Here is a 20,139-nt window from a genome sequence, read left to right as displayed (position 1 = left end):
GCAAAGGGTTTATAATGGGTTTGTGTGAAAATTTGTAATGACATATTATCCATTTTTCTGGTTTGATTTTAGGAGGGCAGCAACTCTATTAACTGCTCGGCAAGGCATGATGTCAGCCCGAGGCGACTTCTTAAACTACGCCTTGTCTTTGATGCGGTCCCATAATGATGAACATTCGGACGTACTTCCTGTGCTGGATGTCTGCTCCCTGAAGCACGTGGCTTATGTTTTTCAAGCTCTCATTTACTGGATCAAAGCAATGAACCAACAAACCACACTGGACACCCCACAGTTGGATAGAAAAAGGTATAAATGCTTCAAGATTGTTAACAATATGGTTAGGGTCATGAGCACCACATCGTGTGCTCCAGGTTTGTCTGAAAGTCGTCCCTGAGCCCCTGCTTTAAATCTTTTTATGGTGAATTTTCTGACTATTGTCAAAATTACTATACACAATGTTCTCAACATAAGTAAGTGGTAAGAGTTTCTAATTAAACATTTAGTATTTAATCTTAATTTTTTATATTCCAGAAATCGTGAAATTTTGGAGCTGGGTTTGGACAATGAGGATTCAGAGCATGAGAACGATGAAGACACAAATCAGAGTGAGCATCTGAACACATTTCTTTCTATTTTGGTTCCTCCTTTAATATTCCATCTTTTTTGAAGGTATGGCTGGGTCAGCTCTCCAGGACAAAGATGAGGACCACGTCCCAGCTGAAACGGGTCAAAACCACCCTTTTTTCCGTCGCTCCGACTCTATGACGTTCCTTGGGTGCATCCCACCAAACCCTTTCGATGTCCCTCTGGCTGAGGCTATACCTCTCGCTGACCAGCCCCATCTTCTGCAGGTTAGAGCAACAGAAATGTCCCTACGCTTCTCCTGCCGCTTGGAACTCCCTTCAAGCGGACTTGAGGTTGGGAGAACTAGTCTTGCTTAGGGGCTTTGAGTGATTTTAAAAATCAAAGAATGAGAATCCTTTCAAAATCATCTGTGCCTTTAATTGTAAACTATTTTATTTGTTATTAATGTCTAATTGCCTACATTTTTATGATTTGTGGGGTCAATAGGTTTATTTTATTTTTTATAAATCCTATCCTATTCTAAGGATTTTTTGACTCGTAGACTTTATTAGATAGGACAGCTCAGAATCCGGACAAATACCGGACAGCACGTCAATGGGTTCTAACCTGGTTAAATAAAAGTTAAGTCATTCTTCATAGCTTTTATTTATTTCTTATCAATTTATGAAGCTATTTCATATCATTGTCTTAGTTATTAGAGTGCATTTTATAGTCCAAGAAGAAATGTAAATCATCAGACCAGACCAAACCAGAATTTCACACAACCTGGGCATCTTCTCCATCTTCTCGAAGTCTCCAGTTCATCTTGAAGTAGTTTTATACAACATTATTAGTTTAAAGTCCACATAACACATTAGACTACACTCTTCAGTAAAACAAAGCGAATATCATTTTATTTAACATTTTGCATGTTTTTCTCCAATTTGGCCATTTTGGTTACGTTTACAATGTTCCTTCCTGGTTTGACTTGGCCAGCAAATATGGCTTAGGTAGAGGTAATTCCACATCGGGTACTTGGCAATCAGGTTATAAACAAGGGCCAAAGTCCATTTAAATTATACAATAGTACAAATAATTACACCTGACAACACCTTTATTTTGTGACGTGATTGTTTAAACTGTCATAAAAAAGTGTTCAAATTTTCTCTGCATTTTTGATGGAATGGTGTTGTGGAACTCTGCACTACTTCCTATAATTTTCAACTTTAAATTTTCAAAATTTTCTTCACAAACTACAACTTGACTGAAAAACTGATTATTTACCACAGGGTCTATCTCACTAGACATCATAATTACAAAAAATGAACCTGCCATGTGAGCTTTAATATTTTGTGATAATAGAAGATAATATCTTCTATTATCACAAAATATTATTATATAGATAGATGCATAGATAGATACATAGATGGATACATAGATACATACATAGATGCAGCATATATAGATACAGTTGAATCTACAAGTATACTTTTTATTGCTTAGCACCAAAATCTCTTTTTACTGAAGGAAGACACCAGTTCATCCTCTTTAATTGTATATTTGTCTTTCAGCCTAATGCCAGGAAGGAGGACCTGTTTGGGCGCCCCTCGCAGGGTTTGTACTCCTCCTCCTCCTCCTCTTCCTCCTCATCTTACATGGTGACTAAAGGGCTGGCTGAGGCAAGTGTGGACCGGAACTGCCTGGAGGTAAACCCCTCTCAGGTACTACTCCTCCTCCTCTGCACCTAACAAACATGCTGCTCATATGTGCACACTACAGTGTACAGGGCCAATAAGGGCTCAATATTTTTATTACCAAGGCATAATATTACGGATTGATATCAGTGGTTTTAGCCTGAAACAGATATTTCTCAATCACATGAATATCGGCCGATATTGACACCGGGCATATATATTGGTTCACCCCTGATTTTATTTAGTGCCTTACAACAAGTACAAGAAATCTACAGTAACACTGTGATAACAAGCAAATATACTATCTATTATCTCTATATATAGATAGATAGATAGATAGATAGATAGATAGATAGATAGATAGATAGATAGATAGATAGATAGATAGATAGATAGATCGATCTCACACACACACACATATATATATATATATACACATATTTTTGTTTTGTCCACACAAACATTATTTATCCTGGTATTGTTTTCTTTTTTAATACTTTCATTGCATTGACAGATTCTACCCACAAAGATGTCTTATTCAGCTAATATGAAGAATGTGATGAATATGGAGACAAGCCAGAGAGGCCCTGAAAGCCAAACACTCGGGGATCAAGAGCTGGAGCCGTCCAAACCAGGACCTTCACCCCATGACCTGGCAGCTCAGCTCAAGAGCAGCCTGCTGGCTGAAATCGGACTAACTGAGAGTGACGGACCTCCTCTACCATCCTTCAGGTATGTGTGTAAATGGGCTGTTTATTTCTGTCAGTGTTGGGTGGAGGTACTTTGTAACTTGTTAAGTTGCATTGTTGCTGCTCTGAGAAAATTAACCTAAGTTACAGGGCCATTGTTCCAAAAAAGTAGTGCGTCACAGTAGCCTACTTATGCTTTAACATGAATTGTTTATAGCCATTTTAATCACCCAAACGGGGGCATGGCTAAGGGGACTCTGCTGTGTTGTGTGTCTGGGCTGCAGGGGGCAGAATACACACAGCTGTACAGGTGTGTGCGCCACATGCACTGGTTCCTGATGCTGTCTGGCAGACCGTAGCAGGACAGTGCATGACTGAATGGGGTTGTTACCACCAGTAATTTGAAACTACTAGAGATTATTTGGAAACAAAAAACGAATGTGTTAAGTTACGCAAAGTGTTAGGTACTCCAACGCGTTACCCCCCAACACTTATTACTGTGTAGTTTATAAACTCAACATGCATTCATGGACCCATTGGCTTACAATTCAGTATATTGTGCATGTCCAATATTGTTACATTTGTTTGTTTTAAATGCTGTTCTATTGTGCTTGTAGGCCCCACTGCAGCTTCATGGGGATGATGATTTCACATGACATGCTGCTGGGTCGCTGGCGTCTCTCACTTGAACTGTTTGGTCGTGTCTTTATGGAGGATGTGGGAGCTGAGCCTGGATCGGTATGTAGAAAAGCTAATCTAATACATTGCTGTAAAATAACAATGAAACTACCTTCTCAAAAAATCTGGTTGCTTTAATTACAAATGTTAAACATACAAAAATGTACCAGAATTTTAATGGCGTGCAATGAATCATTGTGAATTACCGCCCAAATATGACCTTTTTTTTTTAACATTCTATATAGTAATATGATAGTATAGTCATTTTGGACAGTGTTATACTTTAGTTTGCGATCAAATAACAAATCAAACTTGCAACTGTTTTGAACAATTTTCAATTCTGCTCAAGGGCCAGAAACCTCACAAGCAAATGCATCAAACATGTGTGTGTACTCTCAAATAACTATTAACTCTATATTTGTATACCCCAGATTCTCACTGAACTGGGTGGATTTGAGGTGAAGGAGTCAAAGTTTCGGCGAGAGATGGAGAAGCTCCGAAACCTTCAGTCACGGGACCTGGCTCTGGAAGTGGACAGAGATCGGGACCAGCTCATTCAGCAGACCATGCGGCAACTGAACACTCACTTCGGCCGGCGCTGCACCACCACTCCCATGGCAGTGCACAGAGTCAAAGTGACGTTTAAGGATGAGCCGGGAGAAGGCAGTGGAGTGGCCCGAAGCTTCTACACGGCCATCGCCCTCGCCCTCCTGTCCAACGACAAACTGCCTAACCTGGACTGCGTACAGAGTGTCAGCAAGGGCATGCAGGCCAGCAGTACGTGTCATCACGATTACAATTCAAGTATGCCCTATACATAGAAAATACAAACACTGCTGAAATGGAATGTCTTTTTATACATTGAAATTGCATTATTACAGAATATTAATGCTGATTATATTAGTGCATGTTATTATTAAAATAAGGTAATACTTAAACACTCATAAATATTATTTATAATAATATAAATATTATTTAGGAGTATAAAAATTTTATTAAAGAAAACAAAATCAATATTAATATTCTGAATACAAGTATGTTATTATTTTTGCAGTGACATGGTTATTACAAGACTGTTTTTCTTCTTTGTGTGTGCTTATAGATCTAATGCAGCGCTTGAGAAATCGAGATCGAGAAAGAGAGCGGAGGAGTGGGGGTCTGCGAGCGGGATCCAGGAGAGACCGAGACAGGTGGATTTTTGTGCTAGTTTAAGATGATGTTTTATCCGGTTAAATTATTTTCTCTTTTTACATACGTTTGCGCTCACCCTGTCACCATAGAAATTGTAATTTTCTGCCCTGACTTAGTTTCATGACAGGTTTAAATATACTAAAAAACATGTTTTGAATTTTGTTATGTCATCTAAAACACAGCATTGTTACTTCCTCCTCGCTCTAATGTTTGTTCCCATGTTGCAGAGACTCCAGGAGACAGCTGTCTATTGATACCAGGCCCTTCAGGCCCTCGTCTGAGGGTAACCCCAGCGACGAGCCTGATCCTCTGCCTGCGCACAGACAGGCTCTAGGGGAGAGGCTGTACCCACGAGTTCATGCAATGCAACCGGTAAGCGGTTGGTTTATTCACGTTAATTTTCCACTGTGCATTTGAATCTATGTGTAATGTATAATGGTGATGGTTGCTGTTCGGCTATAGGCGTTTGCCAGTAAAATCACAGGGATGCTGCTGGAGCTGTCTCCGGCTCAGCTGCTGTTGCTTCTCGCCAGTGAGGACTCTCTCAGAGCCAGGGTAGAGGAAGCCATGGAACTCCTTATAGCACATGGAAGGTAATGAATGTCATTGTTTGTACAAGCACACTTTTCACTGTGATGATCTTATGTTTATATCACGCAATACTGTGTTCCTCAGGGAAAATGGTGCCGACAGTATTCTAGACCTTGGACTTTTGGAGACTCCAGAAAAAGCACAAGTAAGTTCTCTGTTTTAGCATGTTGATAAAAGCAACTTGGAACCATTTGTTTGTGATAACAGAGACCATATCTTTAACTAGAACAAAACCAGTTCTAACCAAAAGACAAAAGCAATTAAATGGTCTTTCCGCACTTTGAAATGTTCTTTTACTCCATTCTTGAGTGCAAGTTTGTCAAATGTTCTTTGACTCCATTCTTGAGTGCAAGTTTTGGTGATGGTGGTGCTGGTATTGGGGTAGTCTAATTTGTTTTTTTGGTTGGTGGATTCTATAACAGCCCTTCCCATCTTTAATTTTTTTGTGGTAGACGATCACAAAAGTAAAACAGAGGTGGGTAGTGGTGAGTGGTGCTGAAATGGATCCGTGGAAAGGGCCCATTTCATATTCAGTTTAAAAAAAAAAAAAATTATCGTTTCTCTCTCCGTGTGTTTATTACAGCAGCAGGAAAACCGGAAGCGCCATGGTTCGACTCGCAGTGTGGTGGACATGGAGCTCGATGATCCAGACGATGGGGACGATAACGCTCCTCTCTTCTATCAGCCGGGAAAACGCGGGTTTTACTCTCCAAGACCTGGCAAAAACACAGAAGCCAGGCTCAACTGTTTCAGAAACATTGGAAGGTGAGACTTTGGCTTTTTTTTAATATGTTGGGTGCACAGCATTCCAATATTCTAAAATTAAGGATTTGATAATTTCCAAATCGCTTGGATCAAGATTGTTTTGTGTGTGGCATCTTTATCAAATCAGTAATTTTAGACCAAAGAACTTAATTTATTAATTTTGAGTATTTTTTTTTTTTCAGGATACTGGGGTTATGTCTGCTACAGAATGAACTCTGCCCAATCACGTTAAATAGACATGTCATCAAAGTGCTGCTGGGAAGAAAGGTAATACAGTTTCAATAGTTCGTAATGTATGTTTAATTTAGTCTTTTCCACTGACGGTCCATTTTGTACTTTAGGTGAACTGGCACGACTTTGCTTTCTTTGACCCTGTAATGTACGAGAGCCTAAGGCAGCTTATTCGCCATTCACTCACTGGGGAAGCAGAGGCGGTGTTTGCTGCGATGGACCTGGCTTTTGCAATAGATCTCTGTAAAGAAGAGGGCTCTGGACAGGTAATGTCTAATAAAAAAGCACCTCTTGTCTAACTGAGGCGCATAAACATGTCACAGCCATTTAAAAAAAAAAAAAAAAAAAAAAAAATCAAACTGGTATCTTCTCTATTCTTTAGGTGGAGCTCTTGTCCGGTGGAGTGAACATGCCAGTAACTCCCCTGAACGTTTATGAATATGTGAGGAAGTACGCGGAACACAGGATGTTGGTGGTTTCCGAGCAGCCTCTTCATGTAAGAAGATTTTTTATCTAAATATTTGGTGTAAAGTAAGAAAAGTTGCTGAATATGATCCCTCGCGCAGTTTTGCCGTGGTCTCTGTATAGTCTTGTGGGAGGCTTGTGGTAATACCAGGGCTCTAGACCTAACTTTTTTCCACAAGTGCCACTGGTGCAACCCTTTTTTTTTTTAATTTAGTCTCACTGACTCGCACATTATTAGCAAAGACAAATGATGTGCCAGTAAAAACAGAAACTTAACGCCAATCCCAATTTGAAGCATGTGTAGCGATATTCATCATTGGCCCACACGAGCCACAGAGCTGCCCCAGTCACAGCGGCTCGGAGGTCCACTCTCCCTGTCTGCGCTTCCCCCCGGAGCCTTCTGACTTCTCCTTCGCACTCTCGCTTGACAGCTATGTCCCCAACTCCCTGTCATCAATTTGACACTTAATTCTATGCTATATAATATGATTTAACCCCCAGAGCTTACGTTGCATGAGACTGGACTGAACCCTTCTCTCACATGGGGAACATGGAGCCTGAACTTTGGCTGAAGCTCGGGCAGCGCTGTAAAAGGAAAGGGGACCACTTGGGACAACCCTAGACAAACGAGCAGTCAAAGATATTTTGAGAGCCCTGCAGATCGGGTGGAAGTGCAACTCAAACGTTTAGAGGACAGGGTACAAGTCGTAACCGCTCCCTTGACACGGCTGCTGTGCAAGTACGGGAGCACCATTGGGTTTTTGGAGCAGCATAGATGCAATTTTTGGCCAGAAAACTGACAACTATTTTTTATTGTGCCCGCTGTCTACAAAACCTCTCTGCATTTATTATTATGTTTTATTTGTTTCACCCCCATAGATGTGAACCGTTTCTATTTTAAGTAGCATACTATAAGAAAGTCATGGCATATGCGATCATTTCCCTCGCGGTCTCAAGTCCTATCATACATATTAGAATTACTTTGAAAAAATATTGCCATATTAAGATTTTACTTTTATGTTTGCATGTAGGAAACTGAATTAGATTTACTGTAAATGTGTGTATTTTTAGGCTATGAGGAAAGGCTTGCTGGATGTCATCCCCAAAAACGCGCTTGAGGATCTGACCGCGGAGGACTTCAGGCTCCTGGTGAACGGCTGCGGAGAAGTCAATGTCCAAATGCTCATCAGCTTCACCTCCTTCAATGATGAGTCTGGTATGAAACATCTTGTCTATACATTTAATATTTTCTAAATTTAAGACATTTCGTGTACTTGGGGAAACCAAAAATTGTATTTCATCCTACAGGGGAAAATGCGGACAAATTACTGCAGTTCAAACGCTGGTTCTGGTCCATAGTTGAGAAGATGAGCATGACGGAGAGACAAGATTTGGTACGTTTCTCTTTCAGGGTATTTTAATAATTATTTGGGGTATATAAATGGTATACAAACTTTTGCTGGGTTTCAGATGACATCACAGCATCTGTAGGTCAATAATATTCAAGACCGATTGGGGGGCAACTGAAATAAATATTGTTAAAATGCAGATTCTGGTTGTAGTGTTGCAGTGTAGTGTTTTCTAGGATTTAGTTGCCAATAAAAAATATCAGGTTAAAATGTGACTATTTATCTTTTTGTACATTTTTCACGTACAAGTACAAAATCTGGGTCTTGCCCCCCATTTGGCTGTATGACATCACATTCTAGAATCTGAAAACAACAAGTTAGGTATTTAAGTCTGTGACATCTTTTATTCTAAATTAAATCCTATGAAGCAGGTCATTAGCTTGATCACAATGGAATAACAATAGAAACTAGAGTGGGATGCTAAACTAGTCTGAAAAGTCTTTCTCTCTTTCTGAGTGGTTCTGGTCTACCATTTTGCTCAACTCTTTGACTTAATCATGGGAAATTGTTAAATGTAGAATTGTCTTATGACAAGTTATTCTGTCTTCAGGTGTACTTCTGGACCTCTAGTCCGTCTCTCCCAGCTAGTGAGGAGGGTTTCCAACCGATGCCCTCCATCACGATACGACCCCCGGATGACCAACACCTGCCCACGGCCAACACCTGTATCTCTCGTCTCTACGTGCCACTCTACTCCTCAAAGCAGATCCTAAAACAGAAACTGCTCCTAGCCATTAAAACCAAGAACTTTGGTTTTGTGTAGACTGAAGAGTTTAAAAAAGGAAAAAAGAATAACATGTTTACTGTTGTGTAATATTAGCTCCATTTTTGTAGATTTATTTTTTGTCTATACAGTTTTATGAAATTCAATATACTGTTATCTCCCTGAGCGGTAATATTATTTTTATGGTTTTATGTGTGTGTTCATAAAGAAGAGGTCCAGAACATTCCAGTATTGGCACTGTAAAAAGACCCCCGCTCGGCTATCGGCGTAAACATTTGCTTCCCAGGAATTTGGTTTGTCAAATCAAAAACCCAGCCAAAGATGACAGCAGTTGAAAAATAATTTAAAAAGAATAGAAAGACACACTGTGACCATTATTATTAGTTTTTCCTTTTCTCCTTCCCCAGAGAAGTACTATCACTGACTGACAGATCACTGCTGCCTTTGTGGAAAAGTCCTTTTTTTCTTGTACAGGGGGAGTAGGGAATTTCAAAATAAACTTGGATGCAAATATGCAGGTTTGATTCCTTCATTGCCCATGCAGTACTTATTTGAATGTATTTTTAAGGAACAGGATGTGTATGCCAGTTTAAAAAAAAAAATGTTTTTAAACCCCAGCTCATCCAGGCATAGAGCAGGTGTTCAGGTTGGTTTCTTTAGATGTTGTAACAAGAAAATGAAACTTTTGGTGCACTTTACCTGGTGCCTTTTTTAATATGTATACCTTTACCAAAGAAATGTTGCACATTAATTTATTTGGTTGGGACAGTGTGTGTTATTGAACATACGTGATACGTACTGTAAACATGCCGGATTGTAGCTACGGCCTACTTTTAATCCGCTGCCCCGGACTCACTAACACAAAGTTTGATACACCAGCATACATGGACACAGGAGCTAAGGTGGATGAAGTGTCTTGCCCAAGGACACTACTGTACGCTCTACCGCCCACTGTGGAAGCTGGCATTCCGAGTCTCTCATCCAAATACATTTATTATTATGTTCCATGATTAAATGAGAATTTCTGATTACCGTATTTTTTGGACTGTACAACGCTCCTGAATATATTTACAAACTTGTCCATATACGGGTTGTACCTGACTATAAACCGCATGTGTCCTTTGTTGTAACGTGAGATATTTACACAAACGTGGTAGCAATGCATCTTATGAATCAGGTCTCGTGGTGCACCCGAGGTCTCCTGCGCTGCATTACTAATTAGACTAATTTCTAAGTGAATAGGAATTTGATGGTAATTCCTATTCACTTAGCATGTTAAAGCTTAGCAAACACATCACAGCTGTCCTTACTGTCCTTGATTACTCTGAGTGAGGTGATTTACGTGTCTGGATATCTATTGAGAGAGAGATCTATATATATATCGATCGAGAGAGAGATCTATATCTATCTCACCTGGAAAAGCCTGGCAGCTCTGTGAGGATCCTGTTCTTCGATCTCTCCAGCGCCTTCAACATCATCAGCCGCTGCTCCTGAGGAACAAGCTGGAGACGGCTGGTGTGGAGTATGACCTGGCAGAGTGGATCCTGCACTACCTCACAGACCGACCCCAGTTTGTGAGAGCCCGGGACTGTGTGTCTGACACTCGGACCTGCAGTGTTGGGCCGCCCCAGGGCACTGTCCTCGCACCCTTTCTCTTCACCCTCTACACTGCAGACTTTAGACACGACACGGACAGCTGTGTCCTGCAGAAATTCTCTGACGACTCTGCCATCATCGGACTCATCACGGACGACGATGATGCGGAGTACAGAGGACTGGCGCAGGACTTTATGGACTGGTGTCAGCGGAACCACCTCCTCATCAAGGAGAGGTTTCGCAGGTCTTTCCTTCCTGCTGCTGTCAGACTTTATAACAAACACTGTTAGTCCTACCGTGCAATTACTGTCGTGATTCATGTGCAATTACTGTGCAATTCATGTGCAATTACTGTCGTGACACATATTCATGTGCAATTACTGTCGTGATCACATGCAATGGTATTTATTTATTTTTATCTTTATTATTTTTCCCCTCCATCCCCTGTTGGGAAATGGGAGGTTTTGTCTAGAGGGGTTTTTGTTTATAAGAGATCTTCTACTGAGAGTGTTTTTCAAACTTCCTATAAGTGATCTGTTCTGTTCTTCTGTATCTACCTCTGTATCTACCTGTGTTGCATCAATGAAATTTCCCCATGTGGGACAATAAAGGATTATCTTATATATATACTGATATCGATATATATCGATATATATGAATATATATATCGATATAATATCTTATATATATACTGATATCGATATATATCGATATAATATATATATATGGATATATAGATATATATTTATGGATATATATATATATCAGTATATATATGTAAATATTAATATATATACATTTATATACACATATATAGATGGATCTTGATCTATATTCGTTAAACTTTATTCTCTCATAGTTCATTGTTTTATGTTGCACCGAATCTTTGGCGCACCAAAGCAAGTTCCTAATAAACCTTTTCTGATTCTGAGATGTAACAAAGCGGTGAAAAACGATCACATGATAAGCTGTGACAGTAAAATTACAAACATTTATATACAAACACATGAATGTATATTTAAAAGAGGATAATAATAAACGTTAAGGGTTTACAGAGAGAATAATTGATAAGTCTTAAGTAAAGTGTCGGCTTTTCCGAGTTTTTCCTGAAGGCGTTGCACTTCCTCCAGTCAAATGGAGCCATATGAGGTGAAACCTCTTCATACCAGTGCGGAGCGTTGATGAGTAGCTAACAGTGGCCTTGTCATCGGACAAAAATAATCATTAAGCCTATAATCTGTTTATAATTTTGGCTGGGAAATTTCATCACACTGTGGTGCTACATTTAGTCGGTTAGCCGAGGGCGGCAACGAACCGATGTCGATGGTGGAGAGCAGGAGTTTTTGTTGCAGGATGTCGAGCCCGTACCGTTATTTCTAGCTAGCACAGGAAGGTTAGGCTAGCCCGCTAACAGCAGCCAGCAACGCGTGTCTAATCTGTTGTCGCTGACAAACGATTCAAATGGAGCAGTGGCAGGACGTGGCCTCCCAGCAGGTCAAACTAGTCACTACCCGGCTCTCTGAGCTGCTCTCTCGTGGTCAACTCTGGATACGAACCGAGCTCGGCGTGGATCTAGGGTTGAGTCCAGAGCTCATTCCGCCATGGGTGCTTCTCTTAGCCGCATGCACCGGGTTGGTACTAATGGTGCTTCTGTGGGCCTCTCTGTTTCGGGCTGTGTTCAAAAAACAACCCACCATTAAAGCCGTGGACGATCCTGCTGGTGAGGTTAAACGAGGGTCTAAACTAGCCAAGGAAGAGCCGAAGAAAAAGAAGAAAAAATCAGAGAAGGTAAGTTTGATCGGATTGTAGCTTAGCTAACTAGCTGTCAGGCTAACTGACAGCTACATCTGCTGCTATGTCATAGCATAGCACTTCAAAGGACGTCATTGATTGAAACTGTGTCTGCTAACCTGTGTTTTTTTATTAAGAGTATGAATAATTTGATTTTTTTTTATATTTAATTGTTTACTCAGAAATCTCAGCCCAATGGCAGAGCAGTGGTGGAGCCGCAGGAGGAAGAAGCCGTAGTGTCAGAGGAGGTAGTGCCACATCACCATCAGCCGCCCCCTCCTGAAGTCAAGACCGAGAAGATTACTGAGGCAAGTCACTGTGATTTATGCTTATCACGTTAAAGTTGACGCCAGAAGTGCTATCTAACACAAACAATTCGGATCAAAGCTATGAACACATCCAAAAATGAAAATGAAATCCCTATCTGACATTTTCAGTGGCATGAATGAGACATTTCTACTTCCTTACTGCCACACAGCAGTGATGTAACCACAGTTGCTGGCAGTATAATGTTACAGTTTTAAACATGCCACGCTACAGTGTCCTCAGTGAGGGAGCCTCTGAAAAGGCCTTGCATGTTATTCAGTTATTACAATTGTACATGAAACAACTTTGAAACATAAAAAAAAAACCTATGCCGTTAAATGTATAGATGGCTTGTTGTTTATAATGTTGTTTTATAATGATTTGATTAACTGTCCCTGATTGAACAAAGTCAGTATTTCCTTCCTCAGTTGCTTTTTTGGGCTATGACTTGCCTTGGTATGGTATCCATATCACTCCCCCTTTCACCAATGGCGAACTGAGTTATTTTACTTGTAGGTAAAGAAATCTAAGAAGAAGGCCAAACAAGCGGCCAAGGAGCCAACTAAGATAGTCACCACAGAGGGCAAGGAACCAGAAGAAGGTGAGCAATATCTGTTCATATCAAATATACTGTGTGTCCTTTTGTGTCTGTAGAATTTGATTATGCTAAATGTCTTGGTAGAATTCATTTGTGCATTTGAAGTGAACTTAATGATGATTTGATAATGCATAACATTTAGTGCTTTTCAAGATGCCCAAAGATGCGTTACATAGGGGAGGCAAACATAAATAAAACTAATAAAGATGGCGTTATGAAAAGGCTGTTTTGAAGGGATGGGTTTTCAGTTTTTCTTTCATGGTTGATGTGGGTGAATCTCTGTGTTTGGACAGGAACTTCTAGATGGTGGGGGCAACTGGTCTTGTGTTTAGTCCTGGTCTGCCTGGTAAATCCAGAATATCTTTCTGTATTTTTATACAGATCGATTTCAGTCTGGTCACTTTGTAATATCCCAGAGTTTAGATTGGCATGATTGACGTGTTTTGAGTTGGACTCTAGGGACAACCGAGAGCTGGGTTGAAATAATCGATTTTCCGATTTTTAATCGATTTGCATATTAATGACCGATTATCGATTTGTAAGTCCAAAGATCGATTTTTCTTTTTCTTTTTTTTATTTCTTTTTTTTTTTTTCTTTTTTTTTTAAATTCAAATTATTTTCTACATTTCCCTCAGTGAACTTCAATCTACCTTTCATGAAAGATAATTCAGGACTCCTGGATTATCTTTCTTGAAGGTAGATTGACCCTTAACCTTTTCATCAGTCTTCCAGCCATCAGTAACTACCAATACTTGTAAGATTTGCTGTTTAATATTGATATAATACTAGTTTTGTTGCTTCTCTACACAGTCATGAAGTGAAGGAAACGGTTCAAATACATTTTTCATTTTTAATAACATTAACCCCCGGATCGAATCGAAATCGGATCGAATCGGAAATCGGAGCGAATCGGATGGAATCTGAGAAATCGGAAAAAAACGATTTTGAAACGTAAAAATTGGAATCGAATCGATTTCTAGAAATTCGAATCGAAACCCAGCTCTACTCTTCATAAAGAATTGAAGTGTGTATTCTGGCAAAGTCTTGTTAAGGGGAGAAGGGAGGTTGGCATCAGCTGATCGGAGTGAGCAGGTGGGGCATCTGCCGTGCTTGAATCCGACCAGAATTTGGGATAGGACAGGTCTGGATTTTAACTGATTGTTGGCCCAGTTCAAGGTTTTCTCTACTAAAACAGTGCCTCGTTGGCACGCATTTCACATGTCTTATTCTAATCCAATTATTACACATTGTTGCCTGTAATACTAGTACTACACAATTATTTACTTACTTTTTAGGCACATGGGAAACCAAGGTCAGTAATAAGGAAAAGCGTGAGCAGCGAAAAAAGGACAAAGGCTCCAGTGATGGCTCCTCCAGTCCAGGAGGGGGTGACTCTCGAATTACAACTGCCACAGAGCAGCAGAAGGTCTCTGCAGCGGCACCACCTGCCAACCAAAAAAAGAAGAAAGGAGGTAGGAAATGAGGTAGTGGGTGTTTCCCAAAGCCTAGGTGCCTTGCCTTGGTCTGATCGGGGCGTGGGTAGGCCTCCACGGCATCCAAGTCATTTTCCAATGTTCATGTTAGCATGTGGCTAATTTACCAAGGATACATTAGTGTAGCCTTTGCTACTAAACACACAAACCATACTATTATTTTGATAATAATTGCCCAGCCTTGACTTGAATTGGGCTTTGGATAACGCATAATATATAGGGTGGGACTCTTTCCTAGACAAAAGTTGTATACAACCTCCTGAATTACCAGGTCCCTGTTCAACTGAGCTCAATTGAATTTGGGCCAGGAACTTGAATTGTTTTATGTGCTTATTCTTTGTTCCTTTTTGTAGGAGAAGTTAAACCGGAGAAGATTGAGGCTGATGTGGCCAACGGTATTTAAACTCACTTATTTTACGCAATCTCTTTGCAATCACAATTTAAAATGATTGTTACTAATGCTCCTTTTTCGTAGTCCCTGTGAAGACTGAACCCGCCGCTGCCCCTGTCCACAAGGCAGAGGTGAAAAAAGTCCCCCCTCAGACAGTGGATTCAAAGACTGTAAACTGGACGAGTAAACGGGAGCCTGCTTCACTTTGGGGCTCTGAAATTGATGGTATGTTTTGTGCTTGAACTGGGACTGTTCAGAGAGCAGATGTGCTAATCAGATATGAACCATTACACACAAAATAGAAGCGGAAGATTGAACTACAATGACTTTTTTGCCACAAAAGGAGGTCTTGATGTTTAATGGCAACTCTTACATTTGTTCTTACTTCAAAAAGCAATACTAATACATACACATTTCAAGATTGTGAGAATACATTTACCTATCAAATAGTATATACTGTTTCCCTGTCTTGATTTTGTATATATTTTTGAACTGATACTGAACATTTCTTTTGCGGGTTGAGTGATATTTTTGCTATACATTGTTCAATGCCCATTAGAATGGGCATTGCACGGTGGCAAAGGCGGTCAACGCTCTTGCCTCCCAAGAAGGAGATCATGGGTTCAATTCCCGGACCAGACCAACATCACATGATCTCTCTGGGTGGAGTCTGCATGTCTCCCCGTGTTACCGTGGGTTCTCCGGCTTCCTCTCACCGTCCAAAGACATGCATGTGTTAGGTAAAAATTGGCAACTCTAAATTGGCCCAATGGACAGGTGTTGGAAATTAGCAGATTCTGCTATAACACTTAAAACATTGCATCTGGTTTCGTCTAATGTAAATGCTATGTCCATATTTAAATAAATAAAAATAACGAAAGTTAAGTTAACTGAGCTGCACTGAAATTACAGATTTTGTGATTGATGAATACCGGTTTAAAAATGGCATGTTCCCCTGTTCTCTAGGATCGTGGACTGTTATTGATCGCAGCACTCTTGGGACTTTCACTGGATTGGGCATGCCATCTGCTGGTAAGACGACCTTTCTGATCCGTGAAACTAGCCTGGTTTGATCCTTATTATTATGGATGAAGTCATAATTCAGTATCCGTTTTTTTTTTTCTGTAGAGCCGAAGTCTATGAGTCAGCTGCCATGGCTCAATCAACCGGCTGTGGATGACGAGTGGTCCGGCATCAGTAAGTGGAAACATTTGTTAACCTTTTTTCTGTGTTGTGCTCTAGAGCTGATTTTCCCCTTACTAAAATTGTATGGATTCATTATTTTCCTATTAATTATAATTTTAGATGTATTAAATAAATGTACTACATAGATTTAAGAAAAAAAATACTAATACATGTAGCATTCTTGTAGACAGTCGGAATGAATGTAAACAATGATAAAAAACAAAAAATATTGTAACATTTAAATTTGTCATGTTAATCAGATGGTGGTGGTATTGATTGCAACTCTGACTGGAACGCTCCCGCTGAGGTTTGGGGTAACTATGAAGAGCCTGCCCCTGATCCTGTCCCGGTGGAGGAGCCCTCAGTCCAAGAACCGGATAAGAACAACCTTCTCATTGAGGCGGCTGTAAGTGCACATCTTTCTACTCTCTGAAATGTATATTTCACCCCAGAAAACCCCAGCATTAGTTTAGATTGTGTTTGGATTGTGTAAACATGGGGAGTGGAGCAAATGGTGGACTTGACTTGCTGTACATGTAGACTTGATATACAACTGGGGATCTATAAAGGTCTCAAACTCTCTGCTGGATGATTCTTATTTCTGTTTATTAATGGCCAATCACAGGATACAAGTCTTGTTTTGTATTAATGTAGTAATAACGCAGCCCCCGACCAACAGCTTTTTATCATTTCGGCCCCTGCTCCAAATGAGCTTGAGACCCATTTATATGTATAATTGTTACTCTTGACACCCTCTGGCTGCATTCCTCTTAGTTTTGTTTACACCAGATGACAGTAGCATTTAGATGTATTCTTTAAGTGGTAGTGGCTTCACACATGCTTATTTTCATTCAAAAAATGTGTTTCTTTTTCTTTTAGAATGATGATGATGAAAAGGACAAAGAAGACACATCTGGTGATGGAGCAGCTAAAGGTAAAAAGAAGAAGAAAAAGAAGAAGAAGGCAGCTGAAGAGGGTGCCACTGCTGGACAGGTATGATAACATGCTGGTTTGGTCAAACAGGTATTTATACTTTACTCTACAATAATTTTTGTCTAAATTGTTTGTGAAGGGCGAAGAGCCAGACAAGGAGGCCCCTGTGTCCTCAGTGAAACAGCTGCCTCCGGTTCAGGAGATCCCAGCCTCGGTCCAGACTCTCAGACTAGCTGCTAATGAGGTCATACAACTCATTTTACCTTGCTGTAACTTTTAGTATCATCGATATATTTGTTTTAGTGAAGTAAAGGTGCAAAATGTTTGATAGGTATTTTATAGTTTACTTATTTAGCATTTTACTTTAGTAGGACATCATGGATAAACATTTTGAATTTTTAAATTTTATTTAAAAAAAATCCTTCAAATTGACAGATATTACAGGTATAAATCACATTTAGAATTTAGCTGTAGTAAAAATGTTAAGACAGCGGAATGGCCTATTATGTCCCATCTGTTAAACTGTCACATAAATACGATTCACAAATAAAAACTAACCAGCTGATTAATGAGAAAAGCCTCTATGTAGTCTTCACAGAAAATCCTATAATGTGTTAGGTATAGTTTTTGTTAGGAGGCTACAGTGGCCCCATCAATGCAGATTTACACGGGCTACATCAACTCGTAGATCAGATTAAATGTACTCTACCGGTGAATGCTTCATTCAATGAATATGCTATTGACCACTTAAAATAATGGTGTTAAATTCAGATCATTGCTCCATCCAGGAGACATTTTATTTATTTTGTTAATGTGTAATATGTTTTCTATTGTTAAGGAATTTAACACGTTAACTTTATCTTATCCTTTTTATTCAGGTGAAAGCTGAACGAAATATGAAGGAGAATGTTCCTGTCACACAAGTGCCACAAAAGCCAGCGACTGTGGAGCCCACTGCCAAGAGCGTCCCTGCTTCAACACAACGTAAGGGAAATATTGATATATTGATCAACAGATTATGGGACGTATTATACACTCCAAAAAAGGTTTCATTTTCCCATTGAGCAACGCTCTCGTCCCAGACAAGAAATCTGCTGGCTACCTGACCGAAGATGTTTATTATTATTTATTTCCCCACCCAGGATGGCCAGGTTTTATGGCCTCCAACTGTTAGTGGTTTTAGTATATTAATTCAAACCCTGAGGTCAACTTATGAAATTTCCCCATGGGCGACAATAAAGGAATATCTTATCTTATATCTTATCTTAATTTTATATCGTTGAGTTCTACACATCATCAATCAGGAACTCTTGGTCAAATGCTTCAAACTGATTGGTTGAAAGGTCACTACAGCTGGCAAATCAACCGGTTCATTGATAGTATTGACAAAGTTGAGCTTTATTTTGTTTCATTTGACCCTGAATGTTGGACTCATGATGGGCGAGTCTACGCCAGCACATCAAAGATTCTCAATGAGGTTAAGTGCGGTGGCAAAAGTGTACAATAACATTTATGACTTTGAAATGTTTACTCAACAACCTCTTTAATGTGTTATTGTTTTTCACAGAAAAACCTGAGAGCCAAGCCCCCAAACCAGCAAAGAAGAAGAAAGTGAGACGGGAGACATGAGACAGGACAACAGACTCAAAATCCTGTTTATGCAACTCCTTTTCTGACAAACTTTGAAATTACAGACTTGACAATGGTCTGGAAAAACATTTTTTTTTCTACCTGTTGCTTGATCAGCCACCGGATGTTCTAAACCCGACCTAGATGCAGTGCAATCTAACTTAATGCTGTGTTGCAGATTTTAAATATGACTTTGATACTCTTGATTCCATCATCTAATCAAAAACCGATGAAAACTGATTTGAAGGAGTTGTATTGTAGTAGTACGTATGAGCTTGTCTAGATTCTGTTGCAGCGTCGATGGTAACTCACAATGGTTTTCTATCAGGAGGAAACCGTTGGGGCACAACTTATTGGCCATAACTTTGGTTTTATTTTTGTTGATTTAATGGTACAAAAACTACCTGGGACTTTTTCTGGTTTTATCACAAGGCAGCATTTGTTGTAAGGCACTGAACACACAAGCTGTACACTGTAAATGGAACAGATGATGTCAAATATGAATGTCGCTATTGTGAGAAGAAACATCATGCCTTTTACGATTCTCAAAACCATGAATGAAAATCTCTAGTCCATCATTTGCTTTCTTTCACACTAATGTCTAATAGATGAATTGCTCATGATCCAACGTTTTGAAATCAAACTTTTCTGGATAGCACAATTGTATTGACACATATAATTGCAATTGATTTGATCTTGACTAGATGTACTTGGAAGAACATTTGTGTCCTATGAAAATGGTTGTACCACTGTTTTGTTATTCATTTGTGACTTTCATGACCAGGACCTTGTGATCCTACAGTACAGTAATTGTCCCATTGTCATCAACTTGTGGTTGGTTCAAAATCTCAATCTTTTTTACAACCTGTTTGTAATAAAAGAAATGTGAAAGCCATATGTAAAAATTACTAAATAAAGTCCTTTTTAAAAAAAAAAAAGTTAAATTTCAGGTCTGAGAACATCAGCTGCTACAGCGGCTGCACTGGCCCTATTCATTGTGGAACTGGATTTTGGTAGTGATCATTTTATATCAATCTAATTTTACTACAGTTTGGGTTGATATTAGTGAATGCTTTTATGTTCCTTTTAACAGTTCTGTGAGTATGATGTTACATGGGGATTTGGGAATCAGCTACCTACACTGGAGATGCCTGGTGAAAATAACGACTTTTAATTTTAATTTAATTTAGTGTTACTAAAATATCCACTGCAGGCA

The 20,139-nt window shown here is 39.6% G+C and overlaps 2 protein-coding genes across 8 annotated transcripts in view; both read left to right on the top strand.

The window, feature by feature from the left end:
- Positions 1-9,515, top strand: part of ubr5 (ubiquitin protein ligase E3 component n-recognin 5) — a 36,778-nt gene extending 27,263 nt beyond the window's left edge. For 2 of the 7 annotated variants that reach the window (XM_072461650.1, XM_072461647.1), the window contains exons 41-58: positions 73-306; positions 532-605; positions 670-851; positions 2,136-2,285; positions 2,773-2,990; positions 3,565-3,685; positions 4,057-4,429; positions 4,728-4,815; positions 5,044-5,188; positions 5,279-5,409; positions 5,492-5,552; positions 5,991-6,172; positions 6,355-6,439; positions 6,514-6,669; positions 6,786-6,899; positions 7,940-8,084; positions 8,177-8,262; positions 8,828-9,515. In XM_072461650.1, the coding sequence (XP_072317751.1) occupies positions 73-306; positions 532-605; positions 670-851; positions 2,136-2,285; positions 2,773-2,990; positions 3,565-3,685; positions 4,057-4,429; positions 4,728-4,815; positions 5,044-5,188; positions 5,279-5,409; positions 5,492-5,552; positions 5,991-6,172; positions 6,355-6,439; positions 6,514-6,669; positions 6,786-6,899; positions 7,940-8,084; positions 8,177-8,262; positions 8,828-9,040 (2,758 nt within the window). In that variant the 3' untranslated portion in view covers positions 9,041-9,515. The remainder of the gene's footprint in view (positions 1-72; positions 307-531; positions 606-669; positions 852-2,135; positions 2,286-2,772; positions 2,991-3,564; positions 3,686-4,056; positions 4,430-4,727; positions 4,816-5,043; positions 5,189-5,278; positions 5,410-5,491; positions 5,553-5,990; positions 6,173-6,354; positions 6,440-6,513; positions 6,670-6,785; positions 6,900-7,939; positions 8,085-8,176; positions 8,263-8,827) is intronic. The other 5 variants (XM_072461653.1, XM_072461652.1, XM_072461649.1 and 2 more) reach the window with 5 other exon arrangements.
- A 2,337-nt stretch (positions 9,516-11,852) lies between these two features.
- Positions 11,853-19,861, top strand: LOC140374490 (protein LYRIC-like). The gene is made up of 13 exons (XM_072461402.1): positions 11,853-12,385; positions 12,571-12,696; positions 13,211-13,295; positions 14,588-14,764; positions 15,139-15,180; positions 15,261-15,401; positions 16,143-16,208; positions 16,305-16,373; positions 16,622-16,767; positions 17,241-17,354; positions 17,434-17,538; positions 18,173-18,278; positions 18,862-19,861. The coding sequence occupies exons 1-13, from the start codon at positions 12,059-12,061 to the stop codon at positions 18,921-18,923; spliced, it is 1,566 nt and encodes a 521-aa protein (XP_072317503.1). The 5' UTR covers positions 11,853-12,058; the 3' UTR covers positions 18,924-19,861.
- The last annotated feature ends 278 nt before the right edge of the window (positions 19,862-20,139 follow it).

Source organism: Eucyclogobius newberryi, unplaced genomic scaffold (assembly GCF_026437365.1).
Source record: "Eucyclogobius newberryi isolate DKJ021-1_F unplaced genomic scaffold, fEucNew1.0.hap1 SCAF_3, whole genome shotgun sequence".
Lineage (NCBI taxonomy): Eukaryota > Metazoa > Chordata > Actinopteri > Gobiiformes > Gobiidae > Eucyclogobius > Eucyclogobius newberryi.
This window is presented reverse-complemented; position numbering and strand designations above follow the sequence as displayed.

Bases quoted from the DNA above. Each gene is read 5' to 3' on its own strand.
- LOC140374490 (XM_072461402.1), top strand. From the start codon at position 12,059: ATGGAGCAGTGGCAGGACGTGGCCTCCCAGCAGGTCAAACTAGTCACT. The intron at 12,697-13,210 runs GCAAGTCACTGT...TTTTACTTGTAG, and splicing joins AGACCGAGAAGATTACTGAG to GTAAAGAAATCTAAGAAGAA. The intron at 15,181-15,260 runs GTATTTAAACTC...CCTTTTTCGTAG, and splicing joins TGAGGCTGATGTGGCCAACG to TCCCTGTGAAGACTGAACCC.